Source organism: Haematobia irritans, chromosome 3 (genome assembly GCF_050003625.1).
Source record: "Haematobia irritans isolate KBUSLIRL chromosome 3, ASM5000362v1, whole genome shotgun sequence".
NCBI lineage: Eukaryota > Metazoa > Arthropoda > Insecta > Diptera > Muscidae > Haematobia > Haematobia irritans.
Window position 1 is genome coordinate 209,047,570 of NC_134399.1, and position 25,953 is coordinate 209,073,522.

At 33.5% G+C, this 25,953-nt stretch overlaps 5 protein-coding genes across 5 annotated transcripts; 2 read left to right on the top strand and 3 right to left on the bottom strand.

The window, feature by feature from the left end:
• Window positions 1-3,361: 3,361 nt before the first annotated feature.
• LOC142231810 (uncharacterized) lies at window positions 3,362-6,569 on the bottom strand. Its single transcript, XM_075302456.1, has 2 exons — window positions 6,327-6,569; window positions 3,362-6,258 (listed from the first exon to the last, which is right to left on the bottom strand). The coding sequence occupies exons 1-2, from the start codon at window positions 6,429-6,431 to the stop codon at window positions 3,478-3,480; spliced, it is 2,886 nt and encodes a 961-aa protein (XP_075158571.1). The 5' UTR covers window positions 6,432-6,569; the 3' UTR covers window positions 3,362-3,477.
• A 1,645-nt stretch (window positions 6,570-8,214) lies between these two features.
• Window positions 8,215-10,725, bottom strand: LOC142231811 (zinc finger Y-chromosomal protein-like). Its single transcript, XM_075302457.1, has 2 exons — window positions 10,556-10,725; window positions 8,215-10,490 (listed from the first exon to the last, which is right to left on the bottom strand). The coding sequence occupies exons 1-2, from the start codon at window positions 10,652-10,654 to the stop codon at window positions 8,835-8,837; spliced, it is 1,755 nt and encodes a 584-aa protein (XP_075158572.1). The 5' UTR covers window positions 10,655-10,725; the 3' UTR covers window positions 8,215-8,834.
• A 2,523-nt stretch (window positions 10,726-13,248) lies between these two features.
• On the top strand, window positions 13,249-15,863 carry LOC142231814 (uncharacterized). Its single transcript, XM_075302458.1, has 2 exons — window positions 13,249-13,499; window positions 13,563-15,863. Exons 1-2 carry the CDS (start codon window positions 13,359-13,361, stop codon window positions 15,729-15,731), a joined length of 2,310 nt encoding a protein of 769 aa, XP_075158573.1. The 5' UTR covers window positions 13,249-13,358; the 3' UTR covers window positions 15,732-15,863.
• A 1,796-nt stretch (window positions 15,864-17,659) lies between these two features.
• Window positions 17,660-22,106, top strand: Ppt1 (Palmitoyl-protein thioesterase 1). The gene is made up of 5 exons (XM_075302460.1): window positions 17,660-17,870; window positions 17,930-18,167; window positions 18,231-18,539; window positions 18,593-18,719; window positions 21,883-22,106. The coding sequence occupies exons 1-5, from the start codon at window positions 17,771-17,773 to the stop codon at window positions 22,009-22,011; spliced, it is 903 nt and encodes a 300-aa protein (XP_075158575.1). The 5' UTR covers window positions 17,660-17,770; the 3' UTR covers window positions 22,012-22,106.
• On the bottom strand, window positions 22,029-24,172 carry LOC142231815 (uncharacterized). The gene has a single exon (XM_075302459.1). The coding sequence runs from the start codon at window positions 24,100-24,102 to the stop codon at window positions 22,099-22,101; it is 2,004 nt and encodes a 667-aa protein (XP_075158574.1). The 5' UTR covers window positions 24,103-24,172; the 3' UTR covers window positions 22,029-22,098.
• Window positions 24,173-25,953: the final 1,781 nt, after the last annotated feature.

Below are 25,953 nucleotides of genomic sequence, written 5' to 3' on the forward strand. Positions count from 1 at the left end.
GCGTCAGACCACGCTGGTATGACAATGATGATATTAGCTGTTTGGCATCGCGACTTAGCGTGCCATGCTTATATTGAGAATCAGTGTATTAGTAATAGAGACACATACAAAAGATACAGATCAATGGCTCTGAGGGCAACAAGACGTGCTAAACGAGCGTATGGTCTTCGCATGTTTCAGGGTACGTCCACTGCCAAGGAACTCTGGTCTCGGATTAGTTCTACTGGAGCACTTGATTCTGACAACGCCTGTGATAATAACTGTGATATAGATCTTGACCTGCTGAATAATTATTACACATCCTCACAATCTAACTATGTGCAATCTAGTATTAATTATGATGTTTTGCGTGATAACAACTTTAATTTTAGGAATGTATATCTGGACGAGTTACACAGTGCAATATTTAGAATTAAGTCCAATGCCTTAGGAACTGATGGTATTCCCATTCGCTTCATTAAGATAGTATTTCCGTACATTTGTCATCACATATTACATGTATTTAACACAATACTTATGACTAGTTGTTTTCCGGCTTCATGGAAGCTAGCAAGAGTTACGCCTCTCAAGAAGAAGGGCACTTCGGTTTCAAATTGCAGTGATTACAGGCCTATTTCCATTCTTCCAGCGCTGTCGAAATGCTTTAAAATCTTGCTAAAGGATCAGCTAATTGCGTATCTGAATAATTTTTCTTTAATTGATCCATGTCAATCAGGCTTCAGAAATCGCCATAGCACGACGTCGCTTATGGTAAAGCTTACAGATGATATCAGACGTGTAATTGACAAGAGAGATCCCGGAATTCTTGCTGCTCTTGATTTAAGCAAGGCTTTTGATCTGTCGGTTTTTTCCTGTAGACTTATTTCGTCCTTTTTATCGAACCGTTTCCAATTTGTACATAGTGGTGGCCGTAGTTCATGTGTAAATCCAATTTCTTCAGGTGTTCCACAGGGATCTATCCTTGGTACTATACTGTTTATGTTATATATTAATGACATTGTACATTGTGTTCAACATGTTGATATGGCTATATATGCCGATGATATTTAATTATTTATTACCTGCGCATCTGGCACGACGCAAGATGCTCTATTGAATTTGGATCATGACATCGGTCATATTTATGACTGGGCTAGAAGAAATAACTTGTCCTTTAATGTCAGCAAAACAAAGATCATGGCTTTTGATCACAGCCGATCACACTGAGAGATATTGTGATCCAAGACAATTTAATTAGTTTTAGTGTCTCCATTATTTCTCTTGGGTTTCACATTGACCATAGACTTGGCGATTTCCATATAGCCAAGATATGTTCAAAAGTTAACCTCGTTCTGAAGAAACTATATATTTTGAACGTTATTCTCCCGCTTCCTGTGAAACGAATGCTGGCGCATTCACTACTTATGCCACATATTTTATACGGTGTAGAGGTTTATATGGGGTCAAGTAGATCAAGTTTGTCTAAACTTACTTCATGTTTTCATTCTCTGCTTCGTTTTGTATTCGGTAAAAACTGTAGACACAACTATTCACGCTTTGCTAATGAATTTCTGGGATGCTCGTTTGAGCGTTATCTTGATATTCGATGTCTTTGTTTTCTTTATGGTGTTTTGAAATCAGGTAAACCAGCATATCTTATTTCTTATTTCCGGTTCTTGAGTACAACAAGGACCACTCAAATACGCATTGAACATTTCAACCATAATATTCTGGAGCGCTCGTTTGCAATTCGAATTACCAGACTGTGGAACTCCTTACCTCAAAACATAAAGCAATTATCGAATAGTGTTCATGTTTTCAAAAAAAAAGTTAATATCCCATTTTTCTCACGAAGCTTAGCAGTTTAGTTATTGACAATCTCTGTCTCACACTTATTCATTATTTTTTTAGATTTGTGCATTGAGGATTTTTAGATTTTTAAGTTTTTTTTATAGTTTTAGAATTTTTCGTGTTAGTGCCTTAGCAATTTTTGATGTATGTAATTAATATTTTAAATCTCATTATTGCTCTACTTTATATATCTATCAACATATGGCCCATGGGGGTTCAGTTTGATTAAATAAATAAATAATAATAAATAAATAAAAAAAATCACCGAAATCAGTTCAGATTTAGTTATAGCTACCATATATATGTATCGCTCGATTTTGCTAAATTTGGCCGTAAAACTCTTATGTATCAACCGATTATACTCAAATTTAACTAAATGTAATCTTCTATAGCACTTACTGTATGTGCACAATTTCATCGAAATCATACCGTATATACCATACCGTAAATATCTTACGATCGATTTACACTCCTATGGCCTCAGAGACGAAAGTTTTACTCCGACTTATCTGAAATTGTGCGCAGAGAGTGATATTAACATTATAAATAAGCATGCCGAATTTGATTGAAATCGGTTCAGATTTAGATATAGCTCTCGTATATATCTTTCTTCCGATTTACACTCCTATGGCCTCAGAGACGAAAGTTTTACTCCGAGTTATCTGAAATTTTGCGCAGAGAGTGGTATTAACATTATAAATACGCATGCCGAATTTGATTGAAATCGGTTCAGATTTAGATATAGCTCTCGTATATATCTTTCTTCCGATTTACTCTCATATAACCACCGTAGGTCAAAATTTCACTCCGATTTACTTGACATTTTGCACAAAGAGTGGTATTAACATTCATGCTATGCATGCCAAATTTCATCGGTTCAGATTTAAATATAACTCCCACATATATCTTTCGTCCGATTTAGATTCATATGACCACAAAGGCCAAACTTTTAACAAAAATGTGTACCCACCGTATATATGTTTCTCCGTTTTGGGCAAGTATGGCTAAAATACCCACATTTACCTTGTAAAATCGCCACTGCTAAGTCGAAACTCTATTTTGTATGTATTAGCCGAAAAATCATAAATGCCGATTTGCGAAATTTTATGCAATGACTTTATATTTAAATATTTCCAATATTTTTTACTAACATTGTGCTCCGTTCAGGTCATTAACAGATTTAAATTTTGAGTCTAGAGATTTTGTAGAAGTCAAAAAAAAATGTTGTCCAAATCGGTTCATATTGAAATATTTGTATGTATATTAATTAGAATATAAAGCTTTATATAACTCCCAAAAAATTTGAAGAAGTTAAGTTGGTAACAAAAATTTTTGGTATTCATAGTGATTAAGGGTATAATAAAGTCGGCTATGCACGACTTTAGGCTTTACTTACTTGTTTATTTTTCAATTTATAACAAAAAGACCTTTGTCTGAAAATTATATCTCTGGTTATGATCTAAATTCTGAAGCTTCAAAATATATCCACATAATTAGAAATTCACCCAGTTTGGATTTTATACCACAAAGATTGTTGTGCAATATTCAATTCAATTCAAACATTTATTTAATCAATTAAGCCCTCTTGGACCATACATTGATATTCTTAAGACTTTCGTTTCACATCAACTCCATAGTGAAATTCTTTCAAAATCTTTTGGTTCTATAACTATAATATTTCTTATGGACGTTAGACATATGAATTCGTAGACTACATCTTTTTCCATAGACTTTGTGGCATATCTTGCACTGCAAATCGTCGTTGTTCTTGTGGAAACTGGAAACTTTTTGGTGTTCGGTTGCATGTTTCATTAGGGTAAAACGTGTTCTGAATTGATGATTACAACACTTAACATAACATTGGACATCAGGGTGGGTTGTTCCAAAATGACGACGTAACTCTGTAAAAGTATGACATTTCTCAGAACATATTTCACATTTCAATGTTGGCCTCCATTGGGCAATTTTCTCATCAAGTGTTAACGCATGCTTCCTTTTTGTGAGGCATTCATCTTCGGACATGTCATCCTCTCCGATCGCTTCAGCATTATGCATGCCTATGTGAGATTTTACATATTCCTCCAATTCAAAGGACATTTTACAAATTTCACAAACAAAATCGGCTTTCATATTTTTATGTTTGGAAATGTGCTGTTCAATGTCATTATGATGGTAAAACATTTGGCCGCAACATTTTATGTGACAGATCTGCTCCATATGTCTCAAACGGAAATGTGACAATAGGCGGGTATAACTTGAACAAGGTCTTGCACAAACACCGCATTCCAAATCGACTTTCATTTCCGTTAATAAGACATCGACTTTTAAAGTGTCCTTTTTCGGAAGCCTATTATGCTTTCCAATATGCACACTTCTCATGTGATTATCTATTGAAAATCTATTTCTTAACCATTTACCACATATTTTACAAGTATTTTCTGACTTAGGGTTGGTGTGAAATTGTAAGTGTTCTCCAAGTTCCCATCGACGACTGAAATTAAAATTACAACATTGTACAATGCAACGCTTGCCGGGATGACACTTTTCATAGTGTTCTTTCAAGAGAACAAAATTTGGGCATGTTTGTTCGCAGAAAGAACATGGTAACAAAGGTTTCCATTTAGCTATAATGTTATCAATATCAGCTGAACGACTTCTCTTCAATTTTTTTGTTTCACTTTTACTAACTTCCAACTCTTCCCCAATAACTAATTCTTTATCAGTAGACGCTTGCAAATTTAATGTTACAGTTTCATCTTTAGGATTATCATTTTGTATTGGTGTGCTTTTGTGTTCACTCATGTGGCATATCAAATAAACTTCTTCTTTAAAAGGCATATAGCATATTTGGCATATATAGGAGCCATCCGATTGCTTGTGCATTAGAAAATGTTTTTCAATATTGACTGGATCAAAGAACTTCCTACCGCAGCAACTCACATGGGTATCTTGATCTGAGTGCCATAACTCGAAATGTGCTAGCAATTGTTTATATGTTGAACTTGGCCTGAGGCATACTCCACATTTCAATGACATATTTATTGTAGACAATATGATGTCTAATTCTGCTGCAATTTTATCCGATAATAATTTTTCGAGACCTCCGGCATGTTCGGTACTTTCGTGGAATTTCATAGGCAGTACTTTAGTTTGCTTTGTCTTGCTATAGTTTCTTTTAATAAACTCTTGGGGATTCAAGTGAAAACGAACATGTTCAGCCAAATCGCTACGACCTTTAAATTTCTTATCGCAGCATGCAACCAAACAAGGATCTTCCGGATGATTTTCGTTGCAATGGTTTTGTAATTCCTTAAAGTTTCTATAGGTGTCATCGCAGTATATACACTGAAGATTAGGCATATACTGCGATATTTCGTAGTCCAATAAAGCTGGACCACGTTTTATTCTACTTCGTCCCATCGTTTTCGATGAATCCTTTGTTTTTAAACATTTGTGGGCCTTGAGATAATATTTATTTCTGCACACTTTTCCACATTGTTCGCATGTCAATATTTGTGGATTCAAATGAAACCGTACATGATCGAGCAACTGACTTCGATTACTAAAGGAGTATTTGCAACAAAATACAGAACAACGTTGATCTGGATGCTTCACCTTGTAATGCAGTTTTAACGCACTGAAACTATTGCAAGTATCATTGCAATCTCGACATTTTAGATTCGGCATAAATTTAGATATTTCATTATCGATATTATCCGTTTTGGATAGGTCGCTTTCAACATTTTTGGATATTTCTTGTCCACAGCGTTTCTTCGATTTTGTAAATCTAGGGAAATTTTGTTCATTCGAATTGGCATCTTCTTCGTTTGAACTAAATTCTCCATCGATGGATGATAGGGATAAGTATTCAATATTATCATGTTCGTTCGCCTTGTTATAATAAGCATCGAAAGAATTTTGCAAAGCATACTGATTGTCTGAATTTGCAGATTCAAGCGCCAAATGTTTGCTAACATTTTCTTCGGTAATTATTACTTCTCGTTCATTTTCAATTAGATCGTCGTCCGTATTTACGCAACTAGCATGTGCTTGAACATTTCTTTGGTCTATGAGCGAAAGGGCAGATTCATTTTCAAGTAAATCGTTATGCGGTGAAGTTACTTTTCTAGAATCCATAACTATTTCTGAACTCTCACCTTCCAACTCCACTGTATCTTTGTAGCTTTCATCTAGAACAAAAATATCGAACCAGGCTGTATCAGAAGTTATATATCGGCTAATGGGATCTGATGCTGGCGGCAAGCTTTTCTTAGGGAAGATGAGCAATTTAAATTTCTTTGGACATATTTTAGTTTTGACCATTCGCGCATGAGCATTGATGACCGACTGCTTAAATTTGTGGAAAGTACTTATGTGATCCCAACATTCACAGCATATTACATGATGACCAAATTCTGCATACAGTATCTAAAATTAATTGAATCACGAGAAAAGCTTACATTTTGGGTAACAAATTCCATGTTTATTCTAATTACCTCGTCTTGAAAATATTTCGATGAAATGGAACTGAACGTATGGATAGAACTATACGAAGTCGAATGCTTAAGACACAAACGGCAAATTAATGCCAAAGAAGCCATTTGAAAAGTAAAATTTGATGTATTTATTAATTAACAATGACACCGTTTAGTTGTAATTATTTATGTCTCAATTCAGATTGCGTTAGAGGAATAGATTAATGAAGAAATTCTTGGTTTGACTATGGACAGCTGACTTTGTATGTAAACATCAGTACCGCCAACTTTCATTGTATGAAGAAAAATATGAAGAACAAGCCCGGTATGCACCATTGGGGGAAATTTCGTTTGCGTGCCAACAGCACAGTTTTGCAATGTATTACTTTTGGGAGCAAAATGTAAACAATCGATAATAAGGCCCCATGGTATTTTCGTTAGCAAATATAAAGCAATTCCAGAAGAAGAAATATATAGCAATGCATTTATTATGGGTAGCTGCTAGAGGTGCTTATCGGCCTTGAAGGCCTCCAGCGGAAATTTCGTTTGCGTGTTAACGCCTCACGGAAAATTCATTATATACATTTTCCTTAAGACCGGTATGCATCTTTCTAAAATTCCTGTTGTATGCCAATAATACAGTTTTCCCACATATTTCTTATGGGAGAAAATGTAAACGATCGATAACTACCGAAAATTTCTTTATGTCTGGTATGTAAATCTAGTGGAAATTTTTTTTGTGTGCCAATAACACAGTTTTGCCTCACGGGATTTTCGTTAGCAATGTATTTCTTATGGGTAGCGAGAATTTGCTCCATACCCGGTTTTCAATAAAGCCGGGTATGGAAATTTAGCGAATATTTCGCTAAATCATATATGACTAACATAACCTTATGAAATCAGTCGATAGCAGAGTTTTTACTATGATGTTTTCTAATGAGGTAATGATAAAACGACCCCATAATTTAATGTACAGCAAGCACATTTTCTATTAATTTTTCAATTTGGGATTATTACATCAAATTTTGGATATACTGGATATCTCTAGTAAATGGAATTTCGTAGAAAAACTGTGTTTTATGTTCGCTTGTTTAGCCATTGATTTATTTAAGGTACATGAAATCATTCCAATATCTTGTTGTTCCATGTAATTAGCAGCTTTGTGCAGTGTTGCGAGTATTTTCCGGGCCCTTGTCCCCAAAATGGAACGCTTTCATCCCCCAAAAGTCCCCAATTTAATTTAAAATTCCCCACAAAAATCCCCAATAAAACAAAGTAAAGGAAATGCGTAAAAAATTACAAATTGTAAAAATGTGCAATTTTATTATACTAACGCAAAACCAGGAGGCGGATGCTAAAAATATCATCCGGTACAAGCCCTCATCAGAGTTAATTATTGTTATAAAGAGTCATCGAATTTTTTCTTATTCAAATCATTTTCTAAATGCTCGAGAAATAAAAATGGGAGTTCGGTCAACATGTGTATTTATGAATCAAATTTTAGTTCTAAATAGTCAAGAGGTAAAATAGGGTGATAGTTCAAAGGCCTTGTTGTCCCGATATGAACTCTATTCTATATGTATGGCATATATTTTCCAAATCAGTGACGTACGCAGATGAGTCCTTACGAAATAATTTCTCAATAGTAAGAAATTGTAAAATAGCTCTTTGGCTCCCCAAAATAATTTTTGATCAAATTTATTATAGTGAACAGGTTTCCCCAGAAAAATCACCAAATTTTTGGGAATTCCCCATCAAATCCCCAAGTCCCCAACTCAAAACTTTTGTCCCCATTCTTTGAAAAATATCCCCGAGTTGGGGAAAAATCCCCAATACTGGCAGCACTGCTCTTGTGATGTATTTATTATGGGAGCAAAATGGTAATAATCGATAATAATGTCTAAATGGATTACCGTTAGCAAATAGAGATATGAATTTATTTTTTCATTTTAGACATATATAAGCTTAAGATAGGGACACTTTTATTTTTCATGTTAGAAATACATCAGATTAAAATTGGGAATTACTTCCTAATTTATCTCTGCACCTCTATTATTCAAACAGAACAAATTATTTTTGTTCTTTCTGACTAACTTCTTTTTTCTCTTATCAAACATGTTCATAAAACTTTTAATAAATAATTACTTAATTATTTATTTACATGAATCTTTAATCTTAAAATAACAACTTTAAAATTAATAATAATAATTATTATAAGAGAAAGTATTTATAATTTTACATGATCTAAGTGGGATCCAGCTCTTTTTTCTGCTGGCTGGTCTCATCTTCCATAACCTAACCATAACATAATATAATTAAAAGAAGATATATCTAAAAACAACAAAATTTAAATAAGATCTCCAAATATTAGTTGAGGATAAAATATAAATGCAAAAGAAATAAAAAAAATATCTACAGAATCAAAATTTCGTATCTGAAGCTGAAAGTTCGTTAGACGTAACTACAAATAAATAATGCTTTCAAACATAGGCTAAATTGGGTAATGCAATGGTTAATGGTCTTTTGTTATTAATTTTCTGCAAATATTTTACTGCTATGCTTTGTTCGTAAATGTCTATTTAAATTTCTTCTACTTGTAAAAGTACGACCACATGTGTCACATTTAAAAGCATTTGGATTTTTATGATATCGTATATGTTCTTCTATATCATGACGTCCTGTGAATTTAAGCTCGCAACAAATTATATAACAAGGGGCTCCAGGATGAACTTTGTTAAAATGTTGTGTCAACAGTGTGAAAGTGGAACATGTAGACTTGCATAATATACATTCCAGATTGGGTTTCCATTCTGCAATAACAGCATCTAGTTCTTGTATAGTTTTACGCTTGTTTGATTTTTTGCTGGGCTGCTCTACTAGATCGTCTATTGTAGGAATATTTACTGTAGAAATTTCACATTCTTGCTCTTGAGTGTCTGCGTGTACTTTGGATATATGATGTTTTAAATTGGAGCTGCTATTTAAAAATTTTCCACAAATTTCACATTCAAAGCCCTCCGGATTTATGTGTTTGCTAACATGCTCTTGAAATGGCCCCCGCCTAAAGAACTTTCGTTCACAACAAACAACAAAACCGTTTTGATTGCAATGGCTTTGCTGAAAGTGCTCATGTATTAGCGTGTATTTTGTATAAGTCTCTTTACAAATACCACAAGTTAAAGTTGGCATCCATTGGCCTATTAAATTATCACTTTCCAATTGTGCTAATTTCCGGTGTGGCTGTTTATCCGAAGGCTTCCTCATAAATCGGACCAAATCATTTGTATCGCTTTCATAATTTGTCTCACGAGATCCATGAATATCAGATGTTGTGGGTTTTTCATTAACATCATCATTTTTCATTCCATGCTGTTTCTCTACATGATATCGCAAATTTCGTTTTCTTGTAAAGCCCTTGTTGCATTGAATGCACTTGAATGCCTTGGAATCGATATGAAGACGGACATGTTCCGCGAGTTGGGCACGTTTTTTTATTTTGATGTCACAACATTGCACAATCAACTCTTCATTGTGATGGTTCATTTTGAAGTGATTTTGGAGAAGTGTGTAGCTCGTGAATGTAGAATTGCACAAAGTGCAGTCTAAGTTAGGTTTCCATTTTGAAATTATATTATCTAATTCCTCTTCTCTCTTTCTTTTTAATGATCTTTTTAATTGATCACGCGAATCGCGCTCGCCTAATATTTTTATTAAGGAATCATTGTCCTCACAAGAACTAGTATTAGAAAATGATGTTTTCATATGTTCAAACGAGGAATCCAAATTACCATCGTTATCAATTCTTGAGGATATTTCGCTATTTGATTCTGCCAGTAACGATAACTCTTCCTCATCAGTTTTTAAAAAGAAATGCTCCGAGTTGTCTTCATTCGCTGTGTCAAAATGAACCTCTTCCTTGACTATAATATCGTAATATATTTCGGTATTAGAATACTTGTTGGACTCACTATTCAACGATGTTGTGAGGCAGTCTTGTTCCACGTCGGGCTCTCTTTTAATTTCACTCTTAATAATTACTTCTTTGTCATGTATTCCTACTGAATTTTCGTGTAGGCTTGAATGGGCTCGAATTACAGATTCTCGAAAATTATGGAAATCATATATATGTGTCCAGCATTCTAAACATATGGCCTTTTCGGGATTTTCGTCTGTTAAAGCCAAAAACTGAAAAAGAGATCAATTTCCAATTGAAATCCATAGTCAAGATTCATTCATTCAAATATGTTCACCTCAAGATCGAAATAATGGATAGTAATTTCATATATGTTTTCTTCATTCAGTTTTTTGAAAGCATTGCAATACTTGGTGCAAAACCAACATTTAGACATTATGGGAATATGCAAAGTATGGAATAAACTTTGGAATGTTTTATCACTGCAATTTATTTAGCTCAAAATGTAAACAAACCAAAACAGCTGATTACCAAGGCTCAATGTTGCCATGAGTCATACAATGTGCACACTTAACCCCCTAATATCCATTCTTTTTGCCTGCTGATAAAAGAATCCAGACCGGTATGCATCTCTCGAGAAATTTTCGGTAGCAAAAAATTATTTAAGTCTTCAAAAAAAAAGTCTTGTGTATAGAGTGTAGAGAAACATAATGCACACAAATTTTAAACCAGCAAATCGCTTTTAAAATTGTTAATATTTGTTCCAAGTATTTCTCAAATAAATTGTTGATTATTTACAGACCCCTAAAAACTTTTACACACACAATGACTGTAATAAATTAAATGTTTGCTGCCATGATTTGTAACATCTCTCCAAAATATGCCCTGTTATGAACAAAAATTTTCATTAGAGGTGCGTACCAGCTTACGAAATTGATCGCTACCGAAAATGTCAAGCATAAATTGCAATGCATTTCTTATGGGAACGAAATTTTTCGCAAGAGGTGCATACCGGTGACGCGTGTCGTGTGGCTTTTGGTTGCAAATTGGACATACGTCAACTACGCTGCTATCAATCATTGATAAGTAGGAATTGAGACGACTGCACTTGCCTGATGTTAATTGGCTAAGTCTATCGTGAGAGGTCTCTTTCCTCTGGTGCTACGGGCGGTGAATCGACTCCGAGAACAGTATTAACCTTGTAGCTTCTCACCACTTCAGCTACAGTATCCTCATGAATCCTGTTCAAACCTGCCTGGTACGCTGCTTGATCTAAAGGCTCTCTTTTGTAGCGCTGGATCTCGCGCTCTAGATGATGTATAACAACCCTTACGATACTAGGGAGATACTGCTTTGACAACATGTAGTTGTATCTTCGCACAGGGATGATCTTTGTCTCCACATAAAGGTGATCCAGGGGTGTGCTGCAGAGACACCCAGTCGCAGTTCTAAGGGCAGCGTTCTGGCAGGTCTGTATGTTATTCCACTGCATGTCACTAGTCTGCGGTGTCCACACTGGAGCTGCATAGTTTACCACTGACTGGCCAATTGCCTTATAGGTAGTTAACAAGGTTTCTTTGTCCGCACCCCAAGTACGGCCGGCCAGTGACTTGAGGACCTTGTTTTTACCACGGAGCTTATTACAAATTGCAGTAGCATGGGCAGATGACCTGAAAAGTTTGTCGAATGTGACCCCAAGAATCTTGGGGTAATTTGTGGTCGGAATTATTTCGCCATCGACACTAATATTCAACTGCTTGCGTACTTCTGCCGTCCATGTAGTGAATAGTGTGGCTGAGGATTTCGTGGGGGATATCCTCAAGTTTCTCGCAGTGAAATAACTGGTAACATTAGCGAGGTAGACGTTTAATTGATCACAGATGTCATCAACATAGGGCCCAGATGCCAAGATTGTACAGTCGTCTGCGTAAGATACAATCTCGACGCCGTCTGGAGGGTGTGGAATAGAGGATAGGTAGAGGTCGACCAGTGCCGGAGATATCAACCCACCCTGGGGGACTCCCTGTTTCATTCTACTTGGTTCCTGCAGGTCGGGACGTGTTCCCGATGTCCTCGAAAAGTCTGGCATGGTTGACCGTATCGAAGCGCCACGAGGATCGTCCTGTGACACGGCTTGTACTGAGGTTGACCGTATCGAAGCGCCACGAGGATCGTCCTGTGACACGGCTTGTACTGATTGAGTCCCCTATTTATAAATGCTGAATTGGCATGCAAAGCCGTTGTCGTGCTGTGAACTTTGCGGAGTCCATATTGATGATTAGCAGCTGGAAAATTTTCCACAAGGTTGGGGAGTAGTGCCTCAATTGTCTTGGCTACTAGCAAGTGAAGGAAATCGGCCTGTACGATTCACCCTTACTCGAGTCTTTGCCTGGTTTCAGTAGTAGAATCACCCATAGACCTTATAATACATAGATGAGCCATGGGTGTCAAACTACGTTTGACAGTTCCGAAGATTAAGAATCATAGACCTTATAATACAAAGATGATCCATTATTCTCTTTAAAAAAATGTGTCAGTTCCAAAAATTAATTTTCTGACATTTCGTTTTGATTTTTTCTTAAAGAGTCAGTCCCAAACATTAATTTTCGCGCATTTGCTTTTGTGTTGTTCGTAAAGAGCAATGCTGCTCAAAATTAAATTTCGTATTTTCGCGGTTTTGGTCACTATTTTTTGTTCAAATATGAACTTTTAATATATTAATTTATTTATAAATCCTGTGTTGCTTCATAAACGTTCTAATTTTGTGTAAAATTGGCAAACTACAAAAAGGAAAACGAAAGAGATTTTAAGTGTTCTCTTATTTTTTCTCGTTTATTCTTAATCTTCGGAACTGTCAAACATAGTTTGACACCCATGGTTCATCTACGTATTATAAGGTCTATGGCTTTGACTAAAGCCAGAGTTGTCATGTGCGTTTTATAATATCCCCAAAATGTCGTAAACGGCGTATTGCCATTCATAGTATGCGTTTTGATTTAGACGCTTTCTTATTTACATAGGAAACAGCTGATTGATTAAATTTTAGTAAATAAACATATTTTTTGGAAATTCTTGTGCAGGATAGCTATTTTATAAAGATATTTGAATTATACCGAAATACCAATCTTTCGGGCCAAAAAATGGCGAAAAATGAACAGGCAAAAAATGAATGTCTATTGTGTGTAAAGGACTTGTCTGCAGAAAATTACAAAAAACTGTGCGATGAATTTGGTCAGTACAACGAGGTTTATTTTGTAACTGTAAAGTATTTTGACTCAATGGTAAGTTTGTACATTAAATACCCATACAGGCGTTGTAAATTACATCTACCTTCCTCTCTACAGATTTTCAATATGGCCCAGGCAAATGGTCCCAAAATAATATGTCTGGATTGTTGGCGGCACATTATTGAATTCCATAATTTCCAAAAGTCCGTATTAGAGATCCAAGAAAGGCTACGTAGCCATGTGAATGAAAGTATTATTAGCGCCAATATCTCAATAAAGACTGAACATCCTGATATCTCCTCGGAGAAATGTATCATAGAAAGTGACAATAACGAATTACTCTATGGTTACATCGTAAAAGAAGAAGTTGAGTTTACATCTCCATTGGAAACATTCCAAACAGAAGTGAATCGCACATCAAACAATAATATACTTCTTTCCGATGAGCAGGAGTTAAGATCACTAGCAACATCATCGAAAATTCCATATATGAACTATACAACCAAATTTGATAGAGGAACCTCAACCCTTCAATCTGAAATTCAAAAATTTAGTAATGCAGCTACTAGCGAGGATACTCATGACAATGATGGTAATATCAAAGATTTAGTGGCTGCAACGGGTACTATTAAAGAAACAGAGCATGATGATGATGATTTAATGGATATATCCGAAACGGAATTGAATTCTTTAGATGTTTACGATAGTTTCGACGATAATGAGATGATGCATGAACCTGAAAGTACAAAAGTGGTTTTACCTATCAAACAAATGAAAGGAAAAACATCCATTGTAAAATCTCAAAACGAAAAGAAAGCTCAAGAACCTTGCAGCAATAAAATAAAAAAACAACCTGTAAAAAGGCTACCCACAAAAAGGCTCTTGAAATGTAAAAGAGAAGAAGAACTTGACGATGTTATTGCTCAATGGAAACCCAAACTGGATTGTATAAAATGTAAAAAGAGTTTCATAAGTTACACATTATTGCAACAACATTGGCGTGAGGAGCATCAAAACCAGGAATTCTATATAAAATGTTGCGATATAAAAATCAAGAAAAGAGGCCAGCTAGCCGAACATATAAGACTTCATATAAATAATAAGGCCTTCAAATGTCCCTATTGTGAGCGCCGTTGTAACCGGCAAAGAAATCTTCGAGCTCATATGCTAAATAAACATGGCATTTCGGAAGCGGTAGTAATTCCTCTCACAGATTCAAAGTCGAAGAAAAATACAGGTACAGAAATTAATATCGATGACAGTGATGATTTTATAGCACAATGGCTTCCTAATTTGGAATGTGTTCTTTGCAAAAGTGCATGGCCCAGTTACACTCATTTACAAGAGCATTACAATAAAAACCATCCCAAGGATGAATGTTATATTCTATGTTGCGACTATAAATTGAATACCCGGTCCCTTATTGCTAAGCATTTGGTACAGTATACCCATCCTAGGGCTTATAAATGTGAATATTGTGAAGGCTGTTTCACAATGAAGAGGAGTCTAGATTCTCATATACGTAAGGAACATTCCCACAACGACAATGATTCCATAATGAGCGACAAAAGTTGTGATTCATCTGGTAAAGTTGATAACATGGAAAGCGATGCAATGATAGCACAATGGTTTTCATCGAAATTGGAATGTGCCATTTGTAAGCAGGTCTATAGCACATTTACCTCATTAAGACAACATTTCACTCAAATGCATCCGCAAGAAAAGGGTTGTTACGTTATGTGTTGTCAACGAAAATTTGGTAAACGTTACCGGTTGGTAGATCACGTTCGGAAGCATTTAAATGCAAAAGCTTTCAAATGTGAACTTTGCGGAAAACGTTATTCGCGGCAAGATGGCCTGGACACACATATGGGAAAGCAACATTATGGCATAGGTTCTAAATATGAAGAGAATACAATTGATTCGGTTGAAGAAGAATGCAGCGACAATATATCTAAAATGGAGCTTCAAACTAATCCAAGCAATAAAAGGAAATCAATCAAAGAATTAGATGAAATTATTGCAAAATGGAGGCCAAATTTAGAGTGTTTTGTATGTCATGAACTATATTCGACTTTTACTTTGCTGCAAGAACATTTCCGTGATAAGCACCCGGATACTGGATGCCACATTACATGCTGCCGGTCAAAATTTGTTGGACGATATGATATTGAAGAGCACATTCGATATCATAATGATCCTAATGCTTTCAAGTGTGAGAAATGTGGTCGTTGTTTTGCTAGAAGACGTTCCCTAATTGGCCACATGAGAACACATCGTGGGTAAATTATACAACTAGAGTGGCCAAAGTGGCGGTAATGAATTTATGTTTTTGTTATATTGGCTTTAAGTTCTTTGATTCGTTTGGATTTACACAAAAGCAAAGAGTATACAAAATAAACTATGAAATATCATAAATTTTAATTTTTTATTTGAATTAAATATTCTAAATTCAGCGTTGTAAGTAGCAGAAATACACTAGTTAGCAACACCACATATTCATATTCAAATAACCATCATAAATGAAGCGAAATATATTTGGTGACAATGAATGATTCAATTACAAGCATTATAAGTAAATTACTAGGAATATAAGTAAACTAGAATTGAATACCACATCATTCTAATTCAATTCTAGACAAAATTCTTGTTACCCGCTGACAAAACGGTATTTTTATTCGTTTCTTATGGGAGCAAAATTTAAGCAGTCGATAACAACGGAATTTTCGTAAGAACTTAGAGATACAGACCGGACTATCGAAAATTCGAAAATTTCACTGGATGTACATACCGGGGTTTACGTTGTTACCTTATTTATGCAAAATAATATTTTTTCGTGCGAAAAATCCAGGGTTGTATAAATATGTGTCTGAAAATGCTCAAAACAAAAATTTCGCATTTATTCCGCGGTAACGTTTTTTATATGGAGTATAACAGTTTCTCGTTCGAAAACGTGATCTTAGTACTAGGCTTAAGACATAAATGGAAAAACTGTATTATTGGCATGCAATAGGAATTTGCATACCGGCCTTTAAGCCAAATTTCAATCGATAATAACGTCAAATGGAATTTTCGTTAGCTAATAAGTTATAATGAATTTCTTATGGGCAGCGAAAATTTCCTTTGCATGCCGGCCTTTATAAGAAAAAAATGTTATCGCCATAAACAATTTTACTAAACTGTTTTATCGGCATGAAAAAAATACACTGCCCATAAAAGTGCGCCCGGTACGCAGCTCTTGCGAATTCTCGCTAGAAATCAACAAATTTTATTAGATATGCATACCAGGATTTAAGTTCGTAGATTTTGTTCTAAAAATCTAAAATCTGTTTTAAGGCCGGTACTATGTTTCCTTTTCGCGTTGAAATTTTGGCGGTTATTTCAATAAAATAGCTTAGTTCAAAGCAGAAAATTTAACTCCATTGATACGCACTTTCTTTGTCGTTGAGATTTCGTCAAGATTTAACAGGAATATGTTTGTTGTTATGTATAATTTTGATTATTTCAGAAAAAGTAATCGCGAAAATAAAGTGATTTTCAACTCGAAACCCGAACATAGTACCGGCAATTTTGTAGGTTAGTATACATATCTAGCGGAATTTCTGCTATCCATAAGTAATATTTGATGCATTGATATTGCTTGCTTAAACAAAGTAATAAATAAATAAAAAATGCCGTTTCCATTATAACCACTTTACAACACTGTATTGTCGGCATGTAAACGTAATTTATTCTACCATAAAATGTGCAGTTGTTTCCTAACGAATACTCCGTTACTATCGATTATTTCCATTTTGTTACCAAGAGAAATGTATGAAAAAGCTGGGTCACTGGGATGCAAACAATTGTTCACTAGAGACCGGTCCATGACTACTCCTTCGTCATTAAGCTACCAATAAAGTCACACATTTCCCATTATTACGAAAATTTTGACTAGATAACAATTAGCATCATCCGAAAATTGATGAAGCCATGTATGCACCCCTAGCGGAAATTTCATTTGCGTGCCAATAACACAGTTTTACAATGTATTTCTTATGGGAGCAAAATGTAAACAATCGATAATAACACCTCCGGGTAATAATTGTCGTTAGCAAATATATGACAATGCATTTCTTATGGGTAGGGGAAATTTATGCTAGAGGTACATACCGGCCTTTATATGGAACTCATTATTTAGGCCCCACGTAAACCAGCTGTTTTGTATAATTTAATTTGTTTTGGTGGAAAAAGAGGAGCGAGACAAACGAGCGCCAATATTAACCATCACAGTTATCAAAAGTTCTTTGTTTGCAGAGGAAGATTAAAACAATAATTATAAAATAATGTGGAAGGGACGATTTTGTTTATTATTTTTTTTAAATATACTATCTACAATCCCCATAAATGGCGAAAAGTATCCAATAGTAATGTGGCATGGAATGGGTAAGAAAATATATAAAACGTTTCAAGATAATTTAAAATTATATTGCATCTTGTTTTAGGCGATACTTGTTGTTTCCCCTTCAGCTTGGGATCCATAAAGAAAATATTAGAAGATCATTTGAATCAAACCTATGTTCGTTCACTGAAGATAGGAGGCAATATGGTAATGGACTATGAAAGTGGATTTTTTATACACCCCAACCAGCAAATAGATTATGTTTGTCAACAACTGGCCAAAGATGAAAAATTGAGTAAGGGTTATCATGCCATAGGATTTAGTCAAGGTGGACAATTTCTGTAAGTTAAAGATAGCCAGCAAGATGACCATTCAGGAGATATAAAACTTTTTTCATATTGAAGACGCGCTTTAGCCCAACGCTGTCCTTTACCTCCCATGAAGGTTCTTATCACTATGGGTGGCCAACATCAAGGTGTATTTGGTTTACCTAAATGTCCTTCACTTTCTTCGCGGTCCTGCGAATATATACGAAGAATTTTAAATACCGCAGCATATGAGGATTGGGTACAATTGAATTTAGTACAAGCTACATATTGGCATGATCCATTGAAAGAAACTGACTACATTGCCCATAGTACTTTCTTGGCAGATATAAATAATGAAGTATTTGCTAATGGTTTGTATGCTGATAATCTAAATCGATTGGAAAAGTACGTACATACTCTATTACCTTCAAATGTAACATTGTCATTCTACTTTTCAGATTCGTCATGGTTAAGTTTTTAAATGATACCATTGTGCAACCAAAAGAATCTCAATGGTTTGAATTTTATAAGCCAGGACAGGATAAGGATATTCTACCGCTGAAAGAAAGCAAAGTCTATGAACAAGTAAGATCATTTTGTATAGTAGTTTCCATTGTATGGGAAAGGGATGAACTTTAGACATAAGTATGTGTGTATACATGTATACTTATAATCCACCTCTAACCAAAATTCTTATGGATAGCAGAAATTTCGCTATTTCTTTGGGGGAAATACATGCTAAAAATGTATACGTAATTTTTGTAAGAGCTGTGTATCGGACGTTAAGGCCGGTATGCACCTCTAGCGGAAATTTCCGCTATCCATAAGAATTGCATTGCTATTTATATGCGCACGAAAATTCCGTGAGGTGTTATTATCGATTGTTTACATTTTGCTTACACAAGAAATACGTTGTAAAACTGTGTTATTGGCACATAAAGGAAATTTCCGAAAGTGGTACATACCGGGCTTTAAAAGAAATGTTCTTATAACGATGTTATCGATTGTTTACATATTCTCCCGTAAAGGCTGGTATAACACCTTCAGCCGTAATTTTCGCAACCCACCTCTATGTACCTCTATTTCGTTGGCGTGCCAATAACACAGTTTTGTCATGTATTTCTTATTGGAGCAAAATGTAAAGAATCGATAATAACACCTCACTGAATTTTCGTTAGAAAATATGTAGCTATGCATTTCTTAAGAAACACATGCCAAAATGCCAGTATTGGCCGGCAACAGGAATTTCTGCGAGGGCTTTAAACGTGATATGACATTATATTATTTTTACTAACGGTGTTACTGACAGTTTAGGTTTCTTCCACTAAAGTCCAGATCTCAGTAACGAATATAATATACTAGTGTATTGTGATTCGTTAAATTGGTATTTCAAAGGCTTTGAATTGCTTAACTAAATGAAAAAAAAATAATTAAAAGAAAAATAAGAAGTACATGGCGAACTGTCTTTTTGGCATGAAATAAACATTTAAGAAAATTTCTGTTGCATGTAAACACTCGATAACGATTCCTCCGAAATTTGGACATTTAATTTTGTAGAAAAGTGTCTATGTATTAAGCAATATGAAATGTTGGTATTTTGCCGACAAATGCTTGTTGTATTAAGAAAAATTTGAACTTTTGATCTGTTTTTAATTTTAACGAAACAAAATCTGCTGAAAAAAACGATATTTTTTGGCTGTTTTTCTATGGGGTTTAATACAAACAATAATTCTAATCCAACATGCGCCATTCCAACTGTTATGAACCCAGAATAGAACTTGAATTAACAGGTTGGCTGATAAGTCCCCGGTCTGACACATAGTAGATGGCGTCGCTAGTATTATATGCATATTATTTTATATTGTACCAATCTTCAAATGATTCGTGTCAAAATTTGACGTCTGTTAGTTAATTAGTTTGTGAGATAGAGCGTCTTTTGTGAACCAACTTTTGTTATTGTGAAAAAATTGGAAAAAAAGGAATTTCGTGTTTTGATAAAATACGGTTTTCTGAAGGGAAAAATACGGTGGAAGCAAAAACTTGGCTTGATAATGAGTTTCCGCATTCTGCCCCAGGGAAATCAACAATAATTGATTGGTATGCAAAATTCAAACGTGGTGAAATGAGCACGGAGGACGGTGAACGCAGTGGACGCCCGAAAGAGGTAGTTACCGAGGAAAACATCAAACTCACATTTGATCAAAAACAACAACGTGTTGATGATTCTGAGCGGTGTTTGCAGCCGTTAACTCGTAATACACCCGAGTTTTTCCGTCGATGAAACATTGCTCCATCACTACACTCCTGAGTTCAATCGACAGTCGGCTGAGTGGACAGCGATCGGTGAACCGTTTCCGAAGCGTGGAAAGACTCAAAAGTCCGCTGGCAAAGTAATGGCCTCTGTTTTTGGGATGTGCATGGAATAATTTTTATCGATTATTTTGAGAAGGGAAAAACCATCGAAATCGCGGCAAAACGGCCCCATATGAAGAAGAAAAAAAGTGTTGTTCCACCAAGACAACGCACCGTGCCACAAGTCATTGAGAACGATGGCAAAAATTCATGAATTGGGCTTCGAATTGCTTCCCCACCCATCGTATTCTCCAGATCTGGCCCCCAGCGACTTTTTCTTGTTCTCAGACCTCAAAAGGATGCTCGCTGGGAAAAACTTTGGCTGCAATGAAGAGGTGATCGCCGAAACTGGGGCCTATTTTGAGGCAAAACCGAACGAGTACTACCAAAATGATATCAAAAAATTGGAAGGTCGTTATAATCGTTGTTGTATCGCTCTTGAAGGGAACTATGTTGAATAATTAAAACGAATTTTGACAAAAAAAATGTGTTTTTCTTTGTTAGAACGGGGACTTATCAGCCAACCTGTTAATTTCTGTAGAAAATTTTGTCAAAATTTAATTTCTATAGAAAATTTTGTCAAAATTTAATTTCTTTAGGAAAATTTCTTTATAGAAAATTTAGCCAACATTTTATTGGTATAGAAAATTTACCCAAAATTTTATTACTATAGATAATTTTGTCAATATTTTATTTCTATAGACAATTTGTTAAACATTTATTTCTATAGATAGTTATCGCAAAATTTTATATCTATTTCAAATTTTTTGTAAAGTTTATTTTTGTACAAAATTTTATTTCTATAAAAAATTTTTGCAAAATTTTATTTCTATAGAAAATTTTGGCAATATTTTATTTCTATACAAATTTTTGTCAAAATTGTATTTCTATAGAAAATTTTGTTAAAATATTATTTATACAGACAATTTTGTGAAAATTGTATTTCTATAGAAAATTTTGAAAAAATACATATTCTAACGGTCATACACTGCCGCTACTTCCAATTTGACTTTTTACATCAAAGCGGTTTCAACATTTTAAGGAGTAATATCTGTGTGCCCTCGGTATGAATATTAATTATATTAATTTTATTTCTATAGACAATTTGTCAAACATTTATTTCTATAGATAGTTATCGCAAAATTTTATATCTATATACAATTTTTTGTAAAGTTTATTTTTGTACAAAATTTTTTTTCTATAGAATTTTTTGTCAAAATTTTATTTCTATAGAAAATTTTGGCAAAAAAATTTCTATAGAAATTTTTGTCAAAATTTTATTTCTATAAAAAATGTTATTTCTATAGAAAATTTTGAAAAAATACATATTCTAACGGTCATACTTTGCCGTTCTATTGGTTGTATAAACTGATTTTACTTTTTTGTTTTCTTACAGCTCGCCTTGAAGCAAATGGATATAAATCAAAAATTGGTCTTCTTGGCTACCGAGGGTGATCATCTGCAATTCGATAAAGAATGGTTTCTGCAAAATATAATACCTCTTCTAAGTGCTGAAAAAAATTAAAGAATATCCAAAGAATATTCGTTATATTAGTCAACTATATTTTATTTTCCTTCGTTGTCGGTTCGGATAATAAAGAATTTATATTGTTTAAAACACTTCTGTACTTTCTATAATATTTACAATATTTTCAGTGATATTACAGACCAGAGTGTATGTTTGCATGTAGAGGCTATCATGAAAAGACTTAAGGTTTTTTAACTGATTTATTAAACTAGGATATTGCTGAAGTTCATTATTTGACATTGAATTTCTTAGGGAATTGATATCATCTTTTTCTTCTTCTTCTTCTTCTTGATGCGATTTATTCGCCATTTGATTTAACGATTTTAAAAATGTTTCTTCGAGTTTTATGATTAAATCTTCCCATTCATCAATGCTTGTACATAATATACCACGGACAAATAGAAATCGTGTTTTTGATTTTTCTGGATTTTCCAATAGCTTTTGTTCCAATTCCAAAGATTTACCTTTCATATTATCCAATATGGAAGATAATTCGTTAAAGTACAAAGCCCGTGGTTGGGCATTTGAGACTCGCAATACCATAGTTTTTAGAGAATCTACTTGTAAATCCCACGTCTTTTCCCTTGGTTTCTTTAATCTGTTATAGAGATCGTTGAGTAGTTGTAAATCATGATAACGTTGACATTTGAAACCAGGATTTAATTGTTCAAATATTTCCAAGTCATTAAGACTACGTTGATAGGGACAAGCTATTTCAATAGGTTCGAGATCTGCTGTTATTTCACCCAAGCCAACTGTTAAATTGTGCATCATTTTCATTTTGGATTTCTCTATGACATTTGTTTGTAGTTTATTTAGCTTCTTTTGATAATCTGGATGGGGTTCACAGTTACCTATAAGGCGCATTATAATGCCATCTATTTTTCGATCAAAAAAATTTGGATTTACCCTTAAAATCCATTTACTTTTTACCACCGCCACCTTACGGGGTTGATATAAGACCTTTATCTCCTTTGTCTGGCCCTGACACAAACGAAAGGGAATATTATCGAAGAGAAATTCATTATCGTGGGATTGTAACAAAGATGAATTTCGTTTATAATACGAGCGATGGCACCAATCAAAATTCAATACTTTTTTACCAATATTTTGAAGGGTTAACAGCAGCTTAATTTCTTTACCAAACGGATGACAAGAGAAACGTGTTGCAATTTCAAAGTTTTTGGAATATTTCTTTTTATCTCCATCGAAAATGAATGTTTGCTCATTGACTTTTAAACCATACTCAACAATGGATTCATTCTTGGTTTTTGTAGAGATTTTAGTTTCATCACATATTCTTCCCTCCTCCTTGGATTCGGAGGATATTTCACATATATTATTAGCCGGCAGCATCAATTCTATCTGTGAGTCATGCTGGAACATTTCATTTTTGAAAATTCCTTCACCAACTATTTGCAAATTATCTATATCGGGATAAAATTCTATAACACGTTCGATATCTTCGCGTTTTTCTTCGATTTTTCTTTCCAAAATTTTCGATTTCAACCAACTGTTCATCTTCGGAGAACCCTGATTTCTGGCTTTACCCAAGAGTTCTTGTTTTGTGATCTTAGGTAAACCGCTTATTTCCACTATGGTTTTACCTATCCTTTCACTTAGGGGTTTGGTTTCCAGCACTTTGCCGATTGTCTGGCATGTTGTAGAGTTATATTTTTCTGGCAATTTTGATATGTCCTTCTGCATTAATTTTGTCGGTTCCATACGTTCAGCATAGTCCATAATTCGTTTAACAGTCTGTCTATCTCTTTCATCGATGGTAGACAAACGATTATAGAGAATATCCTCTGGGAGCTTTGAAATTTTTTCTTGAATTTTCGAAGTTAGTTTTTCACGATCTTTAACCACATCCTTCCAATATTTTAGACGTTTATCATAGCTATATTCGGATGAATGCAATTGCAAGCTGGAACATTGTGAAGATGAAATATCACAGGTACCCTTACGTTCATCGAAAAAATCATTGATTATTTTCTTAACAAAACGTCGATTGTGTTCCATGGTTATGGTTTGTAAAGGTGCAATAGTGGAATCTGAGGATAAGGCATTGATGTGAGAGTTATCCATTTTAAATAATCAATGAGTTGTATAAAATAAAAAAAAAAAATAAATATTTGAATGACGTTAAAATAAAATTAATTTTAGCCTAAAATTCATATCCAAAAACTTTAAACAAAGTAGCAAGGAAACTTTAATGTTACTAATTTTGTTAAAAAAAATTGATAGAAATATAGCATTTCACACTACTAACTACATGAATAGCTAAAGGATGTAGCCAGTTGCCTAACGTCAGAATCAATGGCGTAACAATTCCGACACCAAAATATCCCAATATATTGGGGGTCACATCTAACGTCCTTTTTAAGTCATTCGTCCATGCCACTGCTATTTGTGATGAGCCCTGAGATAAGAATAAAGAAACTTCCGTGGCTACTTTTAAGATAACTGACCTGCCAATTGTAAACTATGCAGACCCAGTATCAACCAGAACTAGTAACCTTAATTGAAATTGTTTATTCACACTCACGCACATTCGCGTGGAAAATTTTTGAGAGAATTTTCTATAGAAATAAAATTTTGAGAAAATTTTCTATAGAAATAAAATTTTAAGAAAATTTGCTGTAGAAATAAATTTTTTGACAAAATTTTCTACATAAATACAATTTTCTATAGAAATAAAATGAAAATTTTCTAGAGAAATGAAGTTTTGACAAAATTTTATATAGAAATACAATTTTTACAAAATTTTCTATAGAAATAAAATTTTGACAAAATTTTCTATAGAAATAAAATTTTGACAAAATTTTCTATAGAAATAAAATTTTGACAAAATTTTCTATAGAAATAAAATTTTGACAAAATTTTCTATAGAAATAAAATTTTGACAAAAATGTCTATAGAAATAAAATTTTGACAAAAATGTCTATAGAAATAAAATTTTCTATAGAAATGAAATATTGAGAAAATTTGCTGTAAAAATAATTTTTTTGACAAAATTTTCTACAGAAATAAAATGAAAATTTTCTATAGAAATAAAATTTTGACAAAATTTTCTATAGAAATAAAATTTTGACAAAATTTTCTATAAAAATAAAATTTTGACAAATTTTTCTATAGAAATAAAATTTTGACAAAATTTTCTATAGAAATTAAATTTTGCCAAATTTTCTATAGAAATAAAATTTTGAGAAAATTTTTTATAGAAATAAAATTTTGACAAAATGTTCTACAGAAATAAAGTTTTGACAAAATTTTCTGTAGAAATAAAATGTTAGCAAAATTTTTTATAGAAATAAAATTTTCACAACATTTTTTATAGAAATAAAATTTTGACAACATTTTCTATAGAAATAAAATTTTGCCGAAAATTTCTATAGAAATAAAATTTTGACAACATTTTCTATAGAAATAAAATTTTGAGAAAATTTTCTATAGAAATAAAATTTTGAGAAAATTTTCTAAAGAAATAAAATTTTGATCAATTTTTCTCTAGAAATACAATTTTGACCAAATTTTGTATAGAAATAAATTTTGACAACATTTTCTATAGAAATAAAATTTTTACAAAATTTTCTATAGAAATAAAATTTTGACAACATTTTCTATAGAAATAAAATTTTGACAAAAATTTCTATAGAAATTAAATTTTGAGAAAATTTTCTCTAAAAATGAAATATTGAGAAAAATTTTCTAAAGAAATAAAGTTTTGACAAAATTTTCTATAAAAATAAAATGTTAGCTAAATTTTCTATAGAAATAAAATTTTGCCAAATTTTTGACAACATTTTCTATAGAAATCAAATATTAAAAAAATTTTCTGTGGAAATAAAATTTTGATCAAATTTTCTATAGAAATAAAATTTTGAAAAAAATTTCCAATAGAAATAAAATTTTGAGAAAATTTTCTATAGAAATAAA

Coding starts and splice junctions, on each gene's coding strand:
- LOC142231810 (XM_075302456.1), bottom strand. CDS start 6,431: ATGGCTTCTTTGGCATTAATTTGCCGTTTGTGTCTTAAGCATTCGACT. Junction 6,259..6,326: donor CGAAATATTTTCAAGACGAG/GTAATTAGAATA, acceptor AATTAATTTTAG/ATACTGTATGCAGAATTTGG.
- LOC142231811 (XM_075302457.1), bottom strand. CDS start 10,654: ATGTCTAAATGTTGGTTTTGCACCAAGTATTGCAATGCTTTCAAAAAA. Junction 10,491..10,555: donor TCCATTATTTCGATCTTGAG/GTGAACATATTT, acceptor TCTCTTTTTCAG/TTTTTGGCTTTAACAGACGA.
- LOC142231814 (XM_075302458.1), top strand. CDS start 13,359: ATGGCGAAAAATGAACAGGCAAAAAATGAATGTCTATTGTGTGTAAAG. Junction 13,500..13,562: donor TAAAGTATTTTGACTCAATG/GTAAGTTTGTAC, acceptor TCCTCTCTACAG/ATTTTCAATATGGCCCAGGC.
- Ppt1 (XM_075302460.1), top strand. CDS start 17,771: ATGTGGAAGGGACGATTTTGTTTATTATTTTTTTTAAATATACTATCT. Junction 17,871..17,929: donor AGTAATGTGGCATGGAATGG/GTAAGAAAATAT, acceptor ATCTTGTTTTAG/GCGATACTTGTTGTTTCCCC. Junction 18,168..18,230: donor AGTCAAGGTGGACAATTTCT/GTAAGTTAAAGA, acceptor TTCATATTGAAG/ACGCGCTTTAGCCCAACGCT.
- LOC142231815 (XM_075302459.1), bottom strand. CDS start 24,102: ATGGATAACTCTCACATCAATGCCTTATCCTCAGATTCCACTATTGCA.